Consider the following 20977-nt stretch of genomic DNA (forward strand, 5'->3'; position numbering starts at 1 on the left):
GTCGTGTAACAGTGGACGACATTTCGGAATCAGTGGGGCTTAGTCATGGTATGGTCCACACAATCATGAAGGATACGTTGAAGTTCCGTAAAGTGTGTGCTCAATGGGTCCCGCATCAGTTGACACTGGAACAAGAGGCCTGTCGCATGGATGCACACACACACAGCCAACGCAACAAAGGAATGTCTGAAAAAAATCAAGTGGGAAGTCACCATTGTTCTAAGGGGCATCCTCTTTGTCCTGTGTAAGGTATCCCAAACCCTGGTCCAAGTGATCTTTGACTGAGTAGATGGGGAAAATTTGGGTCAATTTCCTGGGCATGTGTCCAATGAATGGTATAAATGGAATAATGGGGTGTTCCTTTCCTGGATTTGCTACCAATGGAGAGACTGTGCAGTGATGAATCTGCCCTTCTAAGGGGCACAATGCTGCACATGGCTCCTACATTTATAAATTTTACTACACAAAAATTGCCTTTGAAATATATCATTGCAATCTATCAGCATTTTGCTTTAAAATATTTATAACTCCATACAAGATAATCATTTAATCACAAAATCTATTTTCCCAACAACGTTGTTGCAAATATCATGAAAGTTATGCATTTTGCATAACACACACAAACACGAAAATTAAAACAAAGAAGAAAGGACTATGCTGTTACATTCTCTTTTCCTAGTTGTTGTACTGCCAACATTAAAATTTAGTACCACACAGCCAGCAGCAGCTGGTGAGTCTGAATCAGGTGAAGGGTTAATAGAAAAAAATGGGGTAATAGAAGAAAAAAATAGATCAACTTACATGTACTTATTAGTTGAAATGGGACAGATGATGATTTAACAGTACTCTATTGGAATTGGCCGATATAGGCATATTAGTGTGTCTACAAATCCTTTCTCTCTTAGAGCCTTCCAAATCGTTGTTCTGTCCATGCTATCGCATGCCTTTTCTATATCTAGGAATGCCGTAATCAAATCATTTTCATACTCATAGTGCCTTTCTTGCATTTGCCTTATGGTGAATATCAGATCTACTGCTGATCTGCCTGTTCTAAATCCATACTGTTCCTCTCTCATGTTCAGCTCTGTTACTTCCCTTATTCGTTTCTCTAATATTTTCTCATACACCTTTGCTGAGTGGCATATTACTGTTTTTCCTCTGTAGTTTTTACATTCCTTTCTGTCACCCTTCTTGGATATGGGAACTATTAGTCCCTTTGTCCAATCTCTTGGCACTTCTCCCTCTCTCTTGCCACACTGTTTTCAACACACTGCACACCAAACACTCCTGCTCCTAGTATCATTTCCACTAGCACCTCATCTACTCCAGGTGCTCTTCCTCCACTTTTTTCCATGTGAGATTCACTTTTTCTTTCCTATTTTGTTTTTCCTTCACTTTCTCATGTTCATTTCCTTTTTTAACGTTTAGCAATTTCTTGAAATGATTTCTCCACATTCTCCTTATTTCCTCATCCTCTTCTACAATGTTTCCCCTTTCATCCCTTAGCTTACAGCTGTCTCCTCTTTCTCACTAATCCATACAATACTTTCTTGTTCCCATCTACATCTTCTTCTAGCACTGTGGTCCATTCTTCCATTCACTTTCTTTTTTCCTCCTTTACTACTGTTCTTGTGCCTCTTTCTTCTTTTCCACGTACTCTTTTCGTGCATTTTGCGATTTAACTTTAAACCATTTTCTAAATGCATCATTTTTGTTTTTCACTGCCTCTCTAGTTTTTTCATTCCACCATGGTGTTTCTTTCTTCTCTTCCTTGTCCTTCCACATACTTTTTCGGCTGCTTCTACTAATTCTGTTTCAAATCTTGTCCATTCCATTTCTACTCCTTTGGGTTCATCTCTTGGCACTTTTGTTAGTAATATTTCTTGATTTTTATCTTTTAATTCTTTGATTTCAAATCAAATCTAGGATTACATTCACAATTTTAAAACCAAAATATCATTTTATATGCCACTTTTGATCAGATATTTCATCGCTATAACACAGACATTATTTTATTTGCCGCTTTTGAACCCAAAATTTACTGTTTTTGTCCCAAAATTTTGCTTTTTTAATTACCAAAAATATGTGCCTCTATATATCAGATCAGTAGAATATCAAGTTATCGGTAAATTTTACATCAGTACTTTTATCGGTATTAGCTAATATTTCACATCAGCCCATTCCTGCTTATTATAAACCCAATTTTCTAAAAGTATGTGCAACTATCGATTTATTTTTCTCTATTACCCCATTTTCTTCCCCTTCACCTAATTCAGAGGCATCAGCTGCTGCTGCACGCAGCAACAAGAATGCTGAAAGAAACATGCACTTACCAGCTGCAGCTAAGCGTGGAGCTGTGCCTCGACTCACGACAGGCACTGGAAAAGGAACATTACCCTTTGAAGAACTTAAGCGTAGAGACGAAATCACAGATGACATACTTCCAGTTCCCGTAACTAAAAATAGAAGTTAAGAAACACAGCTACAGTGCACAGAATATTTTAATTTATCAGTTTGGTTATATTTTAGAAAATTTCATATTTTCCTGTAGTTTCACCAGGGTATTGATCAAATATTTCACAGAAAATCTAGATTCTACAATTGTACTGTCTAGTCTTAATCCCAAAATTGAACCACACACCAGATGTTACAAATTAACTAATATTATCAGAATCTGCTTCATCCTAATTTTTATCTTTTCTACTAACACCACCAAAAATTATGAAACAATGGTATTTTTGTAAGTTTCAGTGTAAGATGGCAACTCTTTGTTTTATCCAAGATTTCTGCTACAGATAAAAAGTAACACAACCTGCAATGGCAATGAGTCTTGAAATTAACGGCTTCTGTGACAACAAAGCAACACTTGTGTGGAGGATTTGTGTGAATTTTAATAGAGTTTTCTGCACATAAAGTTCCATTAATGTACAACTTGTACTTGCATTTTGCATTATTTAATATATTTTCTTATCTTTTTTTATAAGTTAATTGCAATGAAGAGGATGAATGGACATGAGAGAAAAAATAGATAAAAGAATGAAGAGAAATTAATATTCCTGACTTGATCCTAGAACATTTGGCAAAATAATTCTGAGTTTAGCATTTAACTCAATGGATCACCAAGCCAGGATGAACTATTCAATACATACAAACATACTGATGCAAACTGTTTGCTCTCATGGCAAATTTAAACATTAACTTCATTCTTCAATGTGCAAGGAAAATAAATTGCTTTTCAACTAACACAATCATAATGATGGTGCTACTAAGGCTGAGTCAATGGCAGTGGCATCAGTATCAGAAAGTATGTTAGATTTTATTACTGATACTGACCAATACTTTTCTGGCATTTTGATAGTTTGCAAGGTCAGCATAGATACCTATATCAATCTTGTGTATTGTGTATTACTGCCTCTCACCATCCACAAACAAGTTTATTAATATAAAGGGTCTGTGTAATTCCAATGTATCCAAAAATTCTAATTTAATTCAAATAAAAGGTATATCACGTACTATTTAAAATATTCAATTCAAATTTCAAATTCAAATTCAAATTTCACATACTCAGGCTCTAAAAAAATCTACACACACAAGTCACAAATGTTACAGAATATACTAAACTACGAAAGACTGTCAATTGTATAATAATTTCAAACTCAAATTTACTTAATCAATGTCAAGATATCTTCTCTTGCAATAATCTTCTGCCTGTCAGATAAATTGTTCTGCAAAGAACACTAACCAAGTAAATGGATTGAGAGAATTTTGTTTTATTTTCTATTTTCCACGCAGCTTCCTTTTTCCTTCCTTAATAAAAATAAAAGCTAAACTGTGAAACACTTGCCTCGAGGTACTTGTAAATGTATGAACTCATTTGGATTGCACTTTTTCACGCCTACGGAGACAAATTCACGCAGAATTCCCGGAGTCCTTAATTCACGCAGAATTCCCGGAGTCCTTAATTCACGCATAATTCCTGAGTAGGTTCTAAAAGTCCTCCATGATTCTAAAAACCTATAACTTTTAAAGTAATAGGTTTATTACAACAAAATATTGTTTGTTACACAAAGGAAAGTTTAAAATTAATATTCGGTGTGGTTTGTTTCATCGCCAGATCTCCAGCTGGGCACCATTCACGTCCAAAAACTCTTGCAAACTTAGTTTGAATCCGAGAATTGCATTCTGATGGTGCTTGTCTGGAATGTTGTGTATCACATCATGTATCTTGAACTTCAGTTCATCATGATCTGTCAGTTTCTGTACATACACCTGGTCTTGAACACGTCACATGTCATGACCCCACAGCCAGTAATCATCGCAAGGTCTGGTGACTTTGACCCTGCAAAGTTGTGGATCATCTGCGGTTAATTCATCTCTCCTCAAATTGGCCATCAAGAAACTCACGAACTTCAAGGGCAAAGTGAGTGTGTGTGGGGGAGGGCAGCACCATCTTGCTGAAAGTGGACCTCACTGATGATGGGGAATATCTGTAAAATTTTCAGGTTGCTGGCACCCTTCACCGTATCCTCCTCGAAGAAGAATGGACCAATAAGGTGGTCCATGGAAACTTTGCACCATTTTGCACTCTACGCATTAGCTATCCCGCTCATGTGTGTAGAAGGAATGTGGATTCTCAACAACCTAAATTTGGCAATTGTGTCCATTAACTTTTCCCAAAACATGGAACGTGGCCTCATCAGAGAAAACAATGACAGACTGAAGGGCATCATCACCATTTAATCGGATTAATATTAATTCACAAAATTCCTTCCTTATGTCACAGTCCTCTTCTATCACATCGTGGACAAATCTTCAACTTGTAGGGCCTGGCTTTCACTTCCTTGCATAAGATACTGTGTAATGTAGACTCACCACTCCCAGTTCCAAGGATCCTCATTAAAGAGATGTCATCGGACTCCGTTGCACGCTCTCCTGTATTGCATCCACCACATCGTCACTCGTCCCTGGCCTCCCACTATGTGGAAAATCTACTGTTACGTACCCAATACGACCAAGTAACGTAAATAGTTTGCCAAAGAGGAATAGAGATGGCAGCACCATGCATGCAAGACTAAGAATTAGCATAATATATGTGAATAACCTTATAAATAAGAACAAAGCAAATTGGAAAGATGAAAAACAATAGAATCTACTATAAGATGATAAAGAATAAATATAAAAGAAATAAATTAATGTATATACGTGATAAATTAAACCAGTGATCATACGTAAATTGATCAGAAAACTAAAGTCAAAGCACTGATACAAATTTGTGTCTTTGAACAGATATTGCATCTGTCTGATTGATTTACCATTCCCATAGCAGAAATTTTGTTCGTTCCAGTCGATGAACCACAGCACTTGCGCGTTTCAGCCGTAGCACCTACTTGGATGCGCGTGTCAGTCATTTAGCACAAAGTATACACTCTGTTGTACCCAGTTAGTGTTGGCACGTTCCAATTGCAGCCGCAAGGGAGGAGTGCAAAAAGGTATCAAGCACTGGTATCAGTGAGAATCTCTAAAGAAAATATGTATCTGTTCAGCCCCAATTTTATGTTACAATGAATGTTTGCATTAGGGCAGAGCCAATTCCAACCAACAGCGATACAGATACTTGTATAATTCCAGTTTATAATAACAAAGGTTAGTTACAGAGTCATAATACTCATCACATCACATACACATTATAATCATGTAGCATTATAGCACTTTAAAATGTCTTGTGACACACTATGTGAACTTCTATCTAACCCCAAAGGTTGCAAAAAAAAAAAAAAAGAAGTGTTTTTTAAATGTTGCAAACCTTTTTAAAGTGTTGCAATTACATTATATCTAAAGATATCCGTTTGGCGTTTACGCGGTGATAGGTAAATGAACTCTGATAAGCTTACTATTCATTTTTCCACGTAAGTTTTTTTTCGCGATCGGTTTCGTCTGGTGGCTTCGTCAGGCATGTACTGTCTTGTTGCGGCTGGTGTGGTTCCTTCTTCTTCGGCTTGTGCTCGTGGCGGCGCTAGTTGAAGCATTCCTTTGACTTTTTGTCGTTCTCGTGCGGGTGTAGTACTTCCTTCTTTTACCGCGCATTGGGGTTTTGGCTCTGTACGCGGCAGTTCCAGATCTCATCATCTGCTTTCGTGGAGCAGCGCTTGCTCGCGTGCACAGGAGGGCTTTTCTGCGAACCAGACACAGTTTCAAGATAGCAGACCAACCCCTCCTTCTATAGCCTCCCACCTAAACCATTTCAAACATTATTACACCGACCCCAATGCAAGAAGTGGCGTCTACATGGTCACCTGCCAAAATAGTCATTCAAGCAAAATCCACATTGAAAAGTTTTTCAAAAGAAACATGGAATAGTGACCACGCCCGCCGACCTCAACACTCATCCCTGGGCCCTCAATAAAACTTGGCTTCCCGCTATCAGGAATATGCACACCCACCCAACCTGCCCCTCCCCCACGACAAGAAACCAAGCACAGACCCCTAGCGTTCGCAAAAAAGCTTTCCTGCGTACACGAGCAAGCGCCGCTCCACTAAAGCAGACGAGATCTGTAACCGCCGCGTACAGTGCCAAAACCCCAATGTGCTGTAAAAGAAGGAAGCACTACACCCTCACGAGAACGACAAAAAGTCAAAGGTTTGAGTCAACTAGCACCGCCACGAGCACAAGTGTAAGAAGGAACCACGCCACCCGCAGCAAGACAGTACACGCCTTACGCGGAAAAATGAATAGTAAGCTTATCAGAGTTAATTAAGTTGCAATTACACTGAAAAATAAGTGGATTATTATTATAAGGGTCCCTGCTTCATTTCATAATTCCTAATTTCATGTAAAACCTGGAGAGGGAGGAAAACAATGTAAATATATATATAGAAGTACAGATATTTTTCATGTTCATTTGGCCGGCTCTGTATATGTCCTTCTGTCTATTATTCTCTCTCATTTCCAATAAAAACAAGTTGCTGCAGTGTCGGTATCAGCCAGCAATCTCACAGAAGGGTAGATCACAACAAGAAAATTCCACAACCCTCCCTCCCATAGCAACATTCATCACTTTCCCAAGAACTCCAGAATGGGCCTAGCATGATAATAATGCTTGTTTTGAAAACGTCCATGTTTTTGCCCCACGAGCTTGCGAGCAAGAATTGGCAATGAACAGTTCCTTTCATTTCAACATAGTGTTGACCACCAGGCAGTTACCTGCCATCAATGTCACGTATGGATGCAGCGCTTTCACTTTAGCCCTGCCTTTGATCTTCGTCATCTGCTTCCAAGGAGGGTACAGCATATTTCTCGGAAATCTACATGGAACTTCCTGTGTTGGACCCCCAAGTCGCAAGGATGGGTGAATGAATCTTCGAAAAGGACAAATGAGTTGTTTCTCTTGGCCACTCTAGCCACTCAAAATCTTTGGTCTATGCGAAGAAAAGTCAACAGACACTTACCAATACCACTGGCTTAGCCCTAGTTTTCATATATAACTTTATTCATCCACATAAAAAAATTAACAGCAAACTCTAACAATGCACATTTAATTTAATGAGGTTTGTCAACAAAACTTTTCAAATTTACAACAGCACATACCACTGACAGCTGCAGCAGGCCTGGTTAGTGTAGCTGAGACAGTACTTGGGGATGTGCTCAGTCCACCGCTGCTTCCTGATGATTTTGCGGAAGTAATTTTTATTTTTGTTGGCAGGGTCTGGAAAAGAGGAGAGAAACATAGATGTAGTCCATGAACTATTTCTACAATTTACAATTAACAGAGGCATGAATAATTTTGTTTTTGACGGAAACACACAATGTGAAAAACACACTGTAATGTTCATTTTTCATGTTTTTGAAAGATGTGAGGTATGTTTTCCAAGCAAGTTGTGTCACGAAATGACGAGAAATGAACTTCAAAATGCAAAATAAACTCTCAAACTCTTTCCCTGGTGGCAAGATTACGAACTTGCTGTCTCTATCCTGGCGGGCAATTTAAACAAAATTAACCTAAGACATATTTATTCTTTTTGTTTGGCAACAGCAACAAAGATGAAATCTTTTGTTACACAAAGTGTAAATATCAGTAGAGGATCGATGAAAGCATATAATGTAATAGTTTTAGCATTTAACAATTTTAGTAGTTAGTAATTTTGCTTTGTGTGATAATCATGGAAACATGATTTCTTACAGTGCTACACCACAACTTGAACACACAACACTTTCTCTCTTCTTTTGTACAACAAAAGATTTCATCTTTGTTGCTGTTGCCAAACAAAAAGAATAAATATGTCCTTTAGGTTAATTTTGTTTAAATTGCCTGCCAGGATAGAGACAGCAAGTTCGTAATCTTGCTGCCAGGGAAGCCATTCTTCTTTCTTTGGTCTGCCACAAACAGAGCTCTGGAACACAATAACAACAAAGGGGATAAAAATAGACTTGCACCTCACAAAACAATGACTCAAATGTTTCCAAGGTCAAGAGGGATCTTCCCTCAACACTTGCAGAAAATTTTGCAATCATGTGTTCAGCTGCTAGGTGGCAGGATAGCTCAGACGAAGCACATGTGTCTGGGCATGTTTTACGCTAGGGAAAGGTTGGATTCTCTTCAGCGTGAAAAAATGCCCATGCCAGGGAAAGTGTTAAGCACGAAATATGAGTGTCCCGATGGGGCACTTTCTGAAGTCTGAATTATCCTAAAAGTTATGCAAATCACAAAAAATGGAATAATTCTGCTGTAAATATTTGACAAGCAAAAATAGACTCCTAACTACATAAATGTACTATTAGAAGAGAAATGTTTATTTCATGTATTAAGGGTAGTTTTTAAAATCAAATTTAGGGTTATATTCAGTTATATTAACCATTTTAACACCGAAATGCCAATTTATATACCATTTTTGATCATATGTGCCTTTTTTGTCCCAAAATCTTGATCTTTTATTCACCATAAATATGTGCCGCTAACAATTAATAATTTGAGTTTTTACTGTAAAAATTAACTTCACTTCTTGTCTGTGAGCACAATGTTGGAATTCTGAAGGGAACACTTTGTTTAGTTCAACTCTACGCACTAGTTACTGAAAAGGCTTGAACTATATGCTGCCCATTTACTTGTTAATGTGGCTCGCAACCACCACATTGTAAGTGCTACTATAGCATCTGCCCAACAGTTTGAAATGCTTCCATTACATTAACATTATACTTACTACTCCAGAAATTGCAGTCTTCGATTCCTGGCTCCACGTAATAGGAGTTCCACAAGATGAAGATGTACTGCATGACAATTTCCCAGATTTTGGAAGCATCTGCTGCAAATCCACATCAGGATCTTTAATTAGTGCAGTAATTAGCATATGGACTTGCCTTGTGGCATCTGCAGACCCCCTAGAAAATAAAAGTAAAACACATTAAAACTAAGAAACATTGCGGTGCCTCTTAAAAAGATATTGATGACTTTACAATTTTCTTTCTCAATGTTAACAGAAACCTGTTAGAATAAAAATGACTGTGAAGTCATTTTCATCTCCAAATGCGTTCACAATTTTCTGATGACCCAATTTACTAGAACTAATATGTCCCTAGTAACAGGTACACTAGTAACACCTCTACACTGGTCAGCAAATTCCTTGCTTATATCCGTTGTCGCCTTCTAATCAAGGGGGTTCGATACCCAGTTCGGATCCCACATTAAACTGTAGGTCCAGTCCTGATTAGCCTTACTGTGCATAAAGTTGACTTAAAACACTAAGTCAATCAGTCAATCAATCCTTGCTTATATCAAGGCAAAGATGACCACACTTTGACAAATGTATAAAAAAAAGCAAAACAAGGGGGACTTACAGTACGGTGTGTGGCCGCGGTGGCTCAGTCGGTAACGCGTCTGACTACCATGCTCAAGGTCCCGGGTTCAATCCCCGGCCGGTTCAAATCCGGGAACTTTTCTAACGGTGGAAGCGGCCCCGGCGCCCACCCAGCGTCGAATAACATGGGTACCTGGGGGAAACCCTGGGGGGTAAAGGCGGTCAGGGGCGTGATGCTGATCACATCACCCCCACTCATGACCGGATCAAGAAAGTGTGGGGCGTTACTCCCACACCCCCTATACGCCTTCATGGCGTTGTGCTATGCACAGGGGAACACTTTACCTTTTTACCTTACAGTACGGTACTCTATTGACCTTTTGTTTTGTTCTTTAGCATATTTTTTTGCATATTTTGTCTAATCATGACTAAGATGATGAGTGATGATTAGATGATACTGATGAAGAGACAATGACAAACAACAACCACAGGACTTCAATGTGGGAACTTTGGTGGCCATGTAGTCTACTGGTCTTGGCTGATAATAGTCATATTGATGTATCAATAAATAACCCATAATTTTAATGATCCTATATTTATATTAACAGCCTTTAATTCAGTATACAATTCTGTCTACTATTACACATATTAATTAAATTCCTGTACTACGTTCTTGTAATGTACATTTTGAAATGTACAATCTATTTTTCTAAGACAACAAAAGGGATTCAGGTTCTTCGTAAAATTATTAACATTTCATATTGGTACAGTAGCAGCATATTGGTTATCTGAAGCAGTAAATTTCACATTGAAACTGGTAAAAATCCACATGCAATGTGCACAAACAAGAAAAATCATTTTACTTACTTGATGGTAATTATTCTTTCTCCTTGACCTTTGTTCTGTTTTTCAACTTCAATATGAGCACCAGTAACTGCACGGATTGCATTGATATTACTACCTCCTCTACCAATCACTCGGCTTATTGCATTCGATGGAACAGCAACTTTCTTAGACCTAGAATACAGATTTGAACAATGAGGCTCAAGTAAATCATATATACACTGCACATATCTCGTCCACAGCATCAAAAACTTATTACAATATGGATGTTTGCACCATGGTGTACCAAATCAAAGAAGTTAATAGGATAACTTACATTATCCAGCAATAGATTAATACTATATATGGATAACTAATCATTCTAGTTTTTGGACTTTTAACCACTGTTTTTTTAAAAGAGATTTACCTACGTTTCGGAGGCTGAATCTGCCTCTGTCTTCTTGGTAGCGTGCAATTCCCATGCAATTCGGGGCGGTCCAGTCCCTGGGCATCAAGGTGGAAACCTAACGATGCCACACGAAGCCTTGCTCATGACCTTGACGTGGTCATCTGACGAAGTGGAGCCTGGGCCACTGATAATCCTCCCTGGCAACTTCATTTATATAGAGGTCCTTGTGACTGACAGATGCGGTGGAGCTTAGGCCACCAAGAATAATCCTCCAAGGCAACCATTTATATGATCTAACAGACTACACACTACCCTAAAGACAGAGGCAGATTCAGCCTCCGAAACATAGGTAAATTTCTTTTAAAAAAATAACTGGTTAAAAGTCCAAAAACTAGAATAAATAAATCACCACTGATTAGCTACAAAGAAGAATGGATAACTAATCTTTGGATAAAAGGAAGGAGGGGCACAAGGGCTAAGTAATAAATAAAAGAGGAAACACTCACCAGACACAGGAAAAATTCAAAAGCTGCATCTTCAGTTGTAGAAAAAAAAAAGAAGTATGATACTTGGCGACAAGAAAGAAGCAATAGTATAACCTGCAGTTGCCAGGTTCAGAAAAAAGTGTAAAAAAAAATATGGTTCTTTCACCAGGCTTGTCGAATATTGTGAGTGGTGGGGGGAGGCAAAGGGTGGTAGTGAAGGTGAGGATGGGGGACATTACTGGGTAAATATGGTTGCAGTCATGGCTGATATGTAGGGCCTCTCCCATCTTTTACAAACGGAGGTGTTGGTTGATTGGGGCAAGGGATGGTACCATCGCTCCCTCCTTTTTGTCAAGTTTCTGTACTTTGTTTGTACACCTGAAGATGCAACCTGCGGCCGTGAAAATTTGAATTTTTCCCTGTCTGGTGAGTCTTTCCTCTTTTACTTGTGAAATATACAAACATGCCAAATATGAGGAATGCATGTTTCCTGTAAAACTCAATTTTTATTTTCAATACATATAGTTCTATTATGAGAACAACAAAAAAATGCCGAACATCAACTACACAAAAATTATTATAGATGTGTTTCGTACATTATTTTGCAGTCTGATCACTACTGTGGTTTCTGATGGCATCTCACAGACCAACAGAAAGTGTTAAGTATGGGGGATATTCCTGCAACATCTTACCCTATACAAAAACACACACCCTGCGTCACCCAGACCCAAGAAGACACACTCATCTGCATCAGCTGCCAAGGTCATGTTGACAATGTTCTTTAATGTGAACGGGCCTCTGCTGTTGCAGTGGATGCTGGCCAGTGCCACGATCAATGCTGCAGACCTTCTGCACAGAAATTAAAAACAGACTGCAGGTAAAACTGTTGCATGGTGTGCTTATACTCCATGACAACGCATGACCGTATGTGGCACACACAAACAGCAAACACACTGCACTGTTTCTGGCAGATTATGGAACACCCACCTTAAAGCCTGGATATCTCCTCCTACAACTACCACATCTTTAGTCCGTTGAACACCCTGAAGAGAACCTCTGATCAACAGGTTCAAGATACCGGAGTGGCAGAGTTCTTCTATACAGAGGGTACACTGAAAATTGTTGAGCATGTCAATTTAGGCTCATTGATTGATTGGTCTATTTTACTTCGCTTTTCTGACACTTTTGGCTAATTGCGATGATGAGGATGAGTGATATGATTAAATTCATGAAGGGACACTCACAAAGAACACCCATGTCCAGGTTGGGATTCGAACCCGAGATCCCTGGCTTTGTTTACTGGAACTGTTCTCAGTACGCTGTCATAGCGATATAGTTGTCGAAAATATGAAGTGTTTGTTTCTTGGATACTCTGTCTTATGTTACATTTCAACAACCGTGTTATATTAAATAAGATGTGTATCAAAAACAAGATAAAAAAAACCTAACTATTCTATGGACTAAAATTCATAACTCCTGGAAGGAGAAACTATCCATGCCATGCTTGTACTACTGAACACAATTAAAAATAATACCAATAAAATGTTATTTCTGAGATTTTTCAAAAACCAAGCGTACTCGGTGTCACATTAAATGAAAGCAATGCAAAAAGTGACTGTCAGTCAAATGTACAAAATATTTTCCACATGTTTCATTAAATGTAACTTCGCTTACTTTCTCACAACTTCTTTCCATCCCTCCTCCCTTTTGCCAACTTGTTTCGGACTTGTTGAAGAGCCAGACTGCTTTGGATTCAATGCTGGAGATTGTACTTCCCGTGCTGCATCACTTTCATTAAAATGACCCCTGGAAGTAAATAATAAATCAACTGTAAAAATGAACTACAGATCTTCAAGAAACGCATGCCAATGCAATTTCTTTGAATTCTCAGGTAGGTATAAAAGGTAATTTGAACATACATAAAGCCACTCAAATTTTTACAACTTTACACACATCTAGAGGCATGCATATTTAGTTTTTGACGAAATTTTTCATGTTTCTGAAAGATGTGAGGTGCATTTTCCTACTCTGTTTTGTCACGAAATGAACTGCAAAATGAGAAATCGACTCAAACATGAAATTTATAGTTTATTTACCGACACAACACTTTTTGAAGTTTGAATTATCCTGTGAATTATGCAATTCACGGAAAATTGATTAATTCTGCTGTAAATAATTGAGAAGCAAAATGGACCCCTATATACAAAAATAAACTTAATACTCTGTTAACAACAAAAATGTGCTATTAGAAGGGATATGTTTATTTTGTGTAATAAGTGCAGTTTTAAATCAAATGTAGGATTATATTCACAATTTTAAAACCAAAATGTCATTTTATATACCACTTTTGATAAGATTTTTCATCGCCATAACACCGAATTTTTATCTTATTTACAGCTTTTTTTTCTACAGAAATTTTGCTTTTTTTCATTTACCAAAAATATGTGCCTCTACACATATCTTATCAAACCAAGGGTTACTCAATCCCCTTTAAAAATTCTCATAGCATCCACCAGGCATCCCTCTAAGGGATTGCCATGAATTTTCAAAATGTCACCATCCAACTCACCTGTAAGTTTCATGTGGTGAAGTTCTCATTTTTGAAAATATTACAATGTTGGAGAACTCGGTTAAACCATAAAACAGTTTTTGGGTGCCCATTTGAAAACAACTGACCAAGCTACAAAATGTTTCCTCCAAAAGTTGTTTCAATTAAGACCTATCAAATGAGTTGTTACTCAACTGCCTTCACCTAGTAGGGTACCACCTACACTCAAAATATCACCATTTCACACCCCCTATGCATTTTTGTGAGGTGGTGCTGATATATTGTGTAATTTATTACCTGTTTCAAATTATTATAATATGCCTGTACCCAGTGGTAGGCAAAACTACAAATAATTAAGGCACCAGCATTTATTTTCCTTTCTGTTGTGCAAGTACGGGCTAGGCTATGAATCTAAGATAAAGCAATGCAATGCAACCTTAAAATATCTAATTTATTAATTAATACAAGATTGGATTAAACATAATTAATTTTTGCTCTGGACTGATCTTCCTAAAGAAGGTTCAACTGGTAACATCACAAATAACAATGCAATACATTCCAATACATGGTTGACTACCATATCGCTGGACATTATAAAATTTGGCCAGCAACTGTGCAACAATTTATGAGGCACGATTATTATTCTGATTTAATGATACACATGATACAAAACATATACTGTCCTCAATATTTTCAAAAACTAATAGAAATTCCCATTAAGTGAACTTGAATTATTGCAAAAAATATATATATTTTTTTAACTGGATCTGAAAATTCAGGCACCATGGTAAATGGAGACCCTGTATTTTTCTACCCCTTCCTGTATCGACCGACACTGATAGCTGTCCCTAGCGTGTACTATTTCTACTACAAACTAGGTACTTACAAGGCACTATTAGTATAACTACTCCGTTTCCCCTTCTGTGGTGTGTAACAGTCGTTCCCAGTTGATTCAAAGTCTTCCCTCTCCGCAGGATGCAGTCTGCCTTCGTACGAGAGTGTTTTCATCTTTCTATCGGCCATGTTACTCCTGCTGCTTCCTTTTCCTAGACATTCAACATTCATTTGACTATTATGAATTGTAGTGGTTAAGACTTCTGGTTCCCTGTTCCGCCTGTCGCTTCCGCCGCCCAATCTCTCCCTCACGCTTAATACTTCACACTTTGCATCTAGCTCCCTCTGTTTCGACAAACTTAGCCTACAGGAACTTTCTGAGGTAAGAGAATTATCCTTGTCGCTTTTACTTTTCTTTTTCTTCTTCTCCTTTCTCTTCTCTTTAGACTTTACGTCGTTACTACTACAACTGCCTTGGCTGTTTGCATCAATGCCGCTGTCCCCTTCCTCCTTGTCCAACACCTCATTCCTAATAGGAGATTCGGCTTCTGGAGAGTTTTCACCGGAACAGACCCCCACCATTGGAGCAACTGGAAACAAAATAAATGAGGTGGGTAAAAATTGGCTTGTTTACAAAACGGCAACTGTAATTTTAATTTGTAGCGTGCACACAGTTGAAATTCACCTCCCACACAAATGTATAATAAATCTGTGTACCTTGAAAAAAAATTAATAATAATAACCCACTAACCCAAGCAATTCACCATTCAGTCAACAGTATTCTGCAATGGAGGCAGTGGCAAGTGTTATGTTTGCAACAATATTCTGATACTGAATGTAAAAATTACAGCAGAGACAACGGAAATCTTCACATTGTTATTAGACAATATAACATTGAATCAATACGATAAAGAGTTCATGGAGAATAATGCTAATCATATAATCTCCACTACAGCCAAGATCGAGAATGTATTTTTGTTCGACATCATACAAAACATAACAGACACTTTAAAAACCTGTTCAAGCTTACAACTCCTCCCAGCACTGGATGAGAGATGGAGAAGTAGTAGTTCTGATGTCACTACTTGCTGTGTCTGCAGGAAGATGATGTTGCACTCGTTAGGTGTTTGTAAATACAGGCTTGTTCTGGATGATGCCAGAAGAGGATAGGTTTTTCAATTTGATTATATTACACCAAGACAAACAAAGATTTCCACTATACTACATACAAGATTTAATCTTTAGCAGATTAAGCCTCGCATGCATGTCTAGCCTCTCTGGAAGGGAACTTTCCAGGCATATGCTTTTCAAACTTGCCGTGATGTACAAAAAAAAATCATACCCCTAGAACTAATTGTTGTAGAGGGATAAAATTGATTTCTTTCCTTTCGGAATGGCAGGGCTTTTAGCAGAGGTGAAATTGATATGTTGTACCCCCAATAATGAAAGCTAATGGAAGAAGAAGAAAATCTATTTTTGTTTTCAAACTTGTTATTTGACATGTCCCTGTGCCCACCATAATAGACCAATGTAATTAACTCTCTAGCCTCATGAAACCCGAAGGTTTATGGCTGCAGCAACACAAGCCTTCCATCTTGGCCTTCCTACAGGTCTCTTACCATCAGGTTTCCCAACAAGAATCCTGTAAACTCTTCTTTCCTCTACCATTCGTGCCACATGGCCTGCCCACCTAAGTATTCTTGATATAATTATTCTAATAATATCTGGACATGAATACAAATTATGCAGTTCTACATTATGTAACCTTCTCCACACACCTGTCTCCTCATCCTTTAAGGTCCAAATATTTTTCTAAGGATTTTATTTTAAACACTCTTAATTTATGTTCCTCTTTTTAAGTGAACGAAAAATGTAGTATGTAGCAGTGGTACATTCCTATACAACCACGCAAAGTTTCATTGAAAATAGGCTGATACTGCTTGGGGGGCAACAATAATGTAGTGTGACAGTGATGCCAGCCACTATGCATGCCTTCATAGCATGTTATTCACAGTACATGGAATAAGTTGTCTGTACTGTTGAAGGCAAAAACATTTTACTTACCTCCACTAACAGTCTCTTGAGGTTTCAGGTCATCCTCCTCAACTGGTTTCAAGTGATCATTCTCTTGCAAGATAATCTCATTCTTTTTATTTTCTTCTTCAAGCTTTCTTTTCTCTTCCTTCTTCTCTAGTTTCTTCTTCTTCTTCTTTTCCCTTTTTCGGGCAGCAGCAGCTCTCTTTGACTCTTCTCTTGTCCTTTCCAAGTGTATTTCTTCCAAAAGTATTGTGGCATTTTCATTTGCTTTGGCAGCTTGTTCGTCTTTTGCTGTTCTAATGATCTTAATACATTCCTGACACTTATCAAGAAGCTCCTGTGTGGGGGAAAAAGTTTAACATGTATTTAGTTGAGTTACAATGTAATCGATATTCAATATCAAGAGATAACAACTGACCACTGGAACATTTTTTAATGGGGCTGAACAGATACCAATACCTGTGTATTCTTGAGTGAGCAAAAATGGCACACAACACTTTTGCAGTGTCTAAATATACTGGGAATTATGCAAAATGCATAATTTACATTATTTCTGCAGCAGATATTCAAGGAGAAATGGATTTTGTGAAGGCAGGCATTTGTGAAGAATAATTTTACTACTTGTGTTTTTAAAAATTGCTGCCAATACAGATTGCTTTATTTTCCTGGCAGACATTGGTGGAAATTGCTGAAAATAGAATTATCATAGAAATGTTACAACCACTAATATAATGATTAATATTAAAGATTCAATGCAACTGATAAAATTTTTAAGATATTTTTCTGTTATCCTGCAGGTATTCTAGTCACACTAAAGAGTTACCATTGTAAAGAAGCATTTCAAAATATTTATGAGTGGAAAGGAAATGCGTAAGTAACACTATATATGCTAGTGACCTGACTTTCACCATTATTCTTGTGAATGGTGAAATCCTAGTGGACATGGCAAGTTCAGCTGAACAACAGTCATGTGGATAAAAAACAATAGCTATGAAATTCGCTATAAAACAAAATGTTCATGATAATTCGGGATGGTCTTCATATTTCAAATTGAGGATTCCATTTTGCAATTGTTGCATTTATTTCATAGACTGATTATTAGTAAAAACCTCCTAATTCGTGAATATTAAGAAAAAAAACATGTGTTTATCTATCATGCTGTGATTATCATGATCTCCAGAAATACTTCCCTCTGATTATCTTATGTGGAATTATGAGTATTTTACAGCAACAGCAGATTGATAGGACACAGTCCAACTTAGAAACTACATTTTAAATTGAATAGATATTTTGAACTACTTTAAAATTTTTCAATTTTCAAGTATTGGTACTGGTTACTGTGCGAATGTATTGCAAGTGTCTGCATGGGTATCTTAATCAGGTCAAAGTGGTATCTGCTCAGTCGTAATCTTAACATATTTGAAATTTTAGAAAAATCTAACAAAATACTCTAACAGCAAAAATGTACTTACAAAAATGTACTGCATGTGTTAAAATGTATGGATATCGGACAATACTAATGGTATAGGTATCAGAAAGTAGGGATAGGCAGATATGAAATTTTGGCCAATACCGATCAAGTCCTGATATAAAATTTACCAATACCCATAACCAATATTCTACCGATCCAATATAAAATTCCAAATGGTCCTTGAAGAACCTAACCTCCTTAATAAATGTGTTTTGAAGTGACCACAGTGAAAAAGAAGTTACATATTTAGAATTTTACTTTTTTAAAAAGAAAATGGCAGAATTTTGCATATATAGGATTGATAAAATAATTGGTAATTTTACCAATAGACCGATACCGGTAGAGTACCGATTAATCTGTCCCATCCCTATCAGTTTGAAAATCAATCAAATCCCAAAGTGTGGTTGTCTTGTGAGTCTGCAAAATTTGGTGGGATACGTTCGCACAGCAGATCTATTCTGGAAATTATGCTAAATTCATAATGTACATTAACTTTGCACCAGTTTTTTTTTTCGCTCAGAAACAGATTTTATAATGAAATGACATATTTTAATATTGTGATTATCTTATATGTGAACTTATGCAAATTTTGAAGTAAAACTGTTAGGTTAATATTGTACGATTCATATTAATATCTATAAACATTATGCACAATGTTCAAACATTGGTATTGGTGGAAATTGGTGAGAGTATTCAATACACCCACAAGACATTTCCACTGCTTTGAATACAATGCTATTAAAATAATCTTATATATTTTTAGGTATAAAGGCCCTCGCCTTGTACTTCAAATCATTCATTTCCCCAATAATAGAATACTGCTCTCCCGTCTGGTCCATGGCATGTCCCACTCAGCTCTCCAGAATCGATTCTGTTCTTAACTTTCTTTCTTGCTATAGTTCGTTACAGGGTTCCCTCATTATGCAATTTTTCAACCCCACATCTCGTGTTCTTTCTAAACTTACAGACTCACTATCAGTGCCCTTTGCTGAATGATTTTAGGTATCTTTACAAAATTGTCAATGGTAAAATCCATTGCAACACGCTCCTCCAGGAATTCCACTTTCGAGTGCCTATGCATACAACACAAATCTATTTTACACAAAAAAGCCTAGACTGGAAATTCAAAAAAGATCGCTCTTCCACAGACTTCCCACTCAATATAACGACCTCCCATCAAGTGTTGATGTATTTTCCACAGAGTACGCCTATCGGTCAACCATCAGAACATATGTTGCTAAATAATATTTAATTGTGCAATCTTGACTTATTTTTATTAATATTTTGTCTTTTGTTATTTTTATTTTTGTTCTTTTCATTGTTGCTGATTTCAGTGTAAAATTGCTACGTGCTGTATCTGAAATTTTCTCAATAAATAAATGGATGTATGTGTGTGTGTATATATATATATATGTTTGTTCCGGTATAACTCTCGAACACCTGGAGCAATTTCAACCAAACTTGGTACACATATCACTTGCAATCTGGAAAGAATATTTTTGGGGTAAGACACCCCTGGCACCCCTAGGAGTGGGGTGGAAAGGGGTGACATGTAAATATAATTAAGAACGACCGATTAAATTCTGCACAGACAGACATCCATGACTCTATGCAATCCAGCACAACGATAGCATTTCTCGGGTTGTCTAACATTCAGACTGTGTTGCAAATGGAATCCATAGTTTTCGTGACTCACAATGCAGTTCAACTTCAAGTTCATCACCTATCGGCATAGGGGGTGAGAAGGGGTGAAAAATAAAATGCCACAAATGACCTAGATTAATGTCGAATCCATAGTCTTCGGAGTCGCTAAGCTAATTGGTGACATTCACGATCACATTTAAAATTGGTTACATTTTACACTATAGTTAGAATTCATTATTTTCCTGTCTAATACAAGATTTGGATAAATAAATACCGGGCAATGCCGGGTAATCAGCTAGTACTCCATATTTCCTCAAAGATTCAAGGTACGACTGGGGCTAAAATTTACAGTGGAATTTGAACCAATGTAGGGTGTGCCTTTAATATGTATGTATGTACTCTATTACAGTAACCTGTAACTCACCTTATCACTAACTGTCGATATGTAGCGAGTCATTTCTTGATCACTGGGGAACTGCGCCACATAATTTACTTTCCATTTCACTATCTTAACGTGACCCTTTCTGAAAGCAGCCATTAAACAGGAAACCTGAAATAAAAGAAAAACAGGAAATTATCATAAACATCTCATCACAGTGAATAAAAACATAATGCTGCTTTAACCCCCAGTTAATTCTTTTCCCTACACAGATGATCAACCCAAGTGGGTTTGAAAATTTGAATATTACTCTTTTATCAAGGCACGTGGTGTAAAAATTTGCAGTTTTATATTATACACTAGAACTGTCAACTCCAATGGTTTAATGTCCAAACTTACGATATACAAAAGAAACATATTTTACCTTTCGATTATCCTGCGAATCAATATCAGCACCCGCATTGTATAGTAGTTCCACTACACTTATATGGCCGCCATTTGCTGCTAACCACAACGGTGAGTTTCCTTTCTTGTTTTTCACTTCCACTTGCGCCCCTCT

General features: G+C 37.3%; 1 protein-coding gene across 5 annotated transcripts in view; it reads right to left on the bottom strand.

Annotated features, from left to right (window-relative positions):
• mask (multiple ankyrin repeats single KH domain) overlaps window positions 1–20977 on the bottom strand; it is a 127537-nt gene that overhangs the window by 21092 nt on the left and 85468 nt on the right. For all 5 annotated transcript variants that reach the window (XM_083141543.1, XM_083141539.1, XM_083141540.1 and 2 more), the window contains 9 exons: window positions 20843–20975; window positions 20464–20589; window positions 16952–17261; window positions 14940–15477; window positions 13180–13311; window positions 10657–10806; window positions 9196–9373; window positions 7586–7703; window positions 2334–2456 (listed from right to left, as the gene is read on the bottom strand). In XM_083141543.1, the coding sequence (XP_082997669.1) occupies window positions 2334–2456; window positions 7586–7703; window positions 9196–9373; window positions 10657–10806; window positions 13180–13311; window positions 14940–15477; window positions 16952–17261; window positions 20464–20589; window positions 20843–20975 (1808 nt within the window). The remainder of the gene's footprint in view (window positions 1–2333; window positions 2457–7585; window positions 7704–9195; window positions 9374–10656; window positions 10807–13179; window positions 13312–14939; window positions 15478–16951; window positions 17262–20463; window positions 20590–20842; window positions 20976–20977) is intronic.

Source organism: Lepisma saccharinum, chromosome 20 (assembly GCF_977018435.1).
Source record: "Lepisma saccharinum chromosome 20, izLepSacc3.1, whole genome shotgun sequence".
NCBI classification, from domain to species: domain Eukaryota; kingdom Metazoa; phylum Arthropoda; class Insecta; order Zygentoma; family Lepismatidae; genus Lepisma; species Lepisma saccharinum.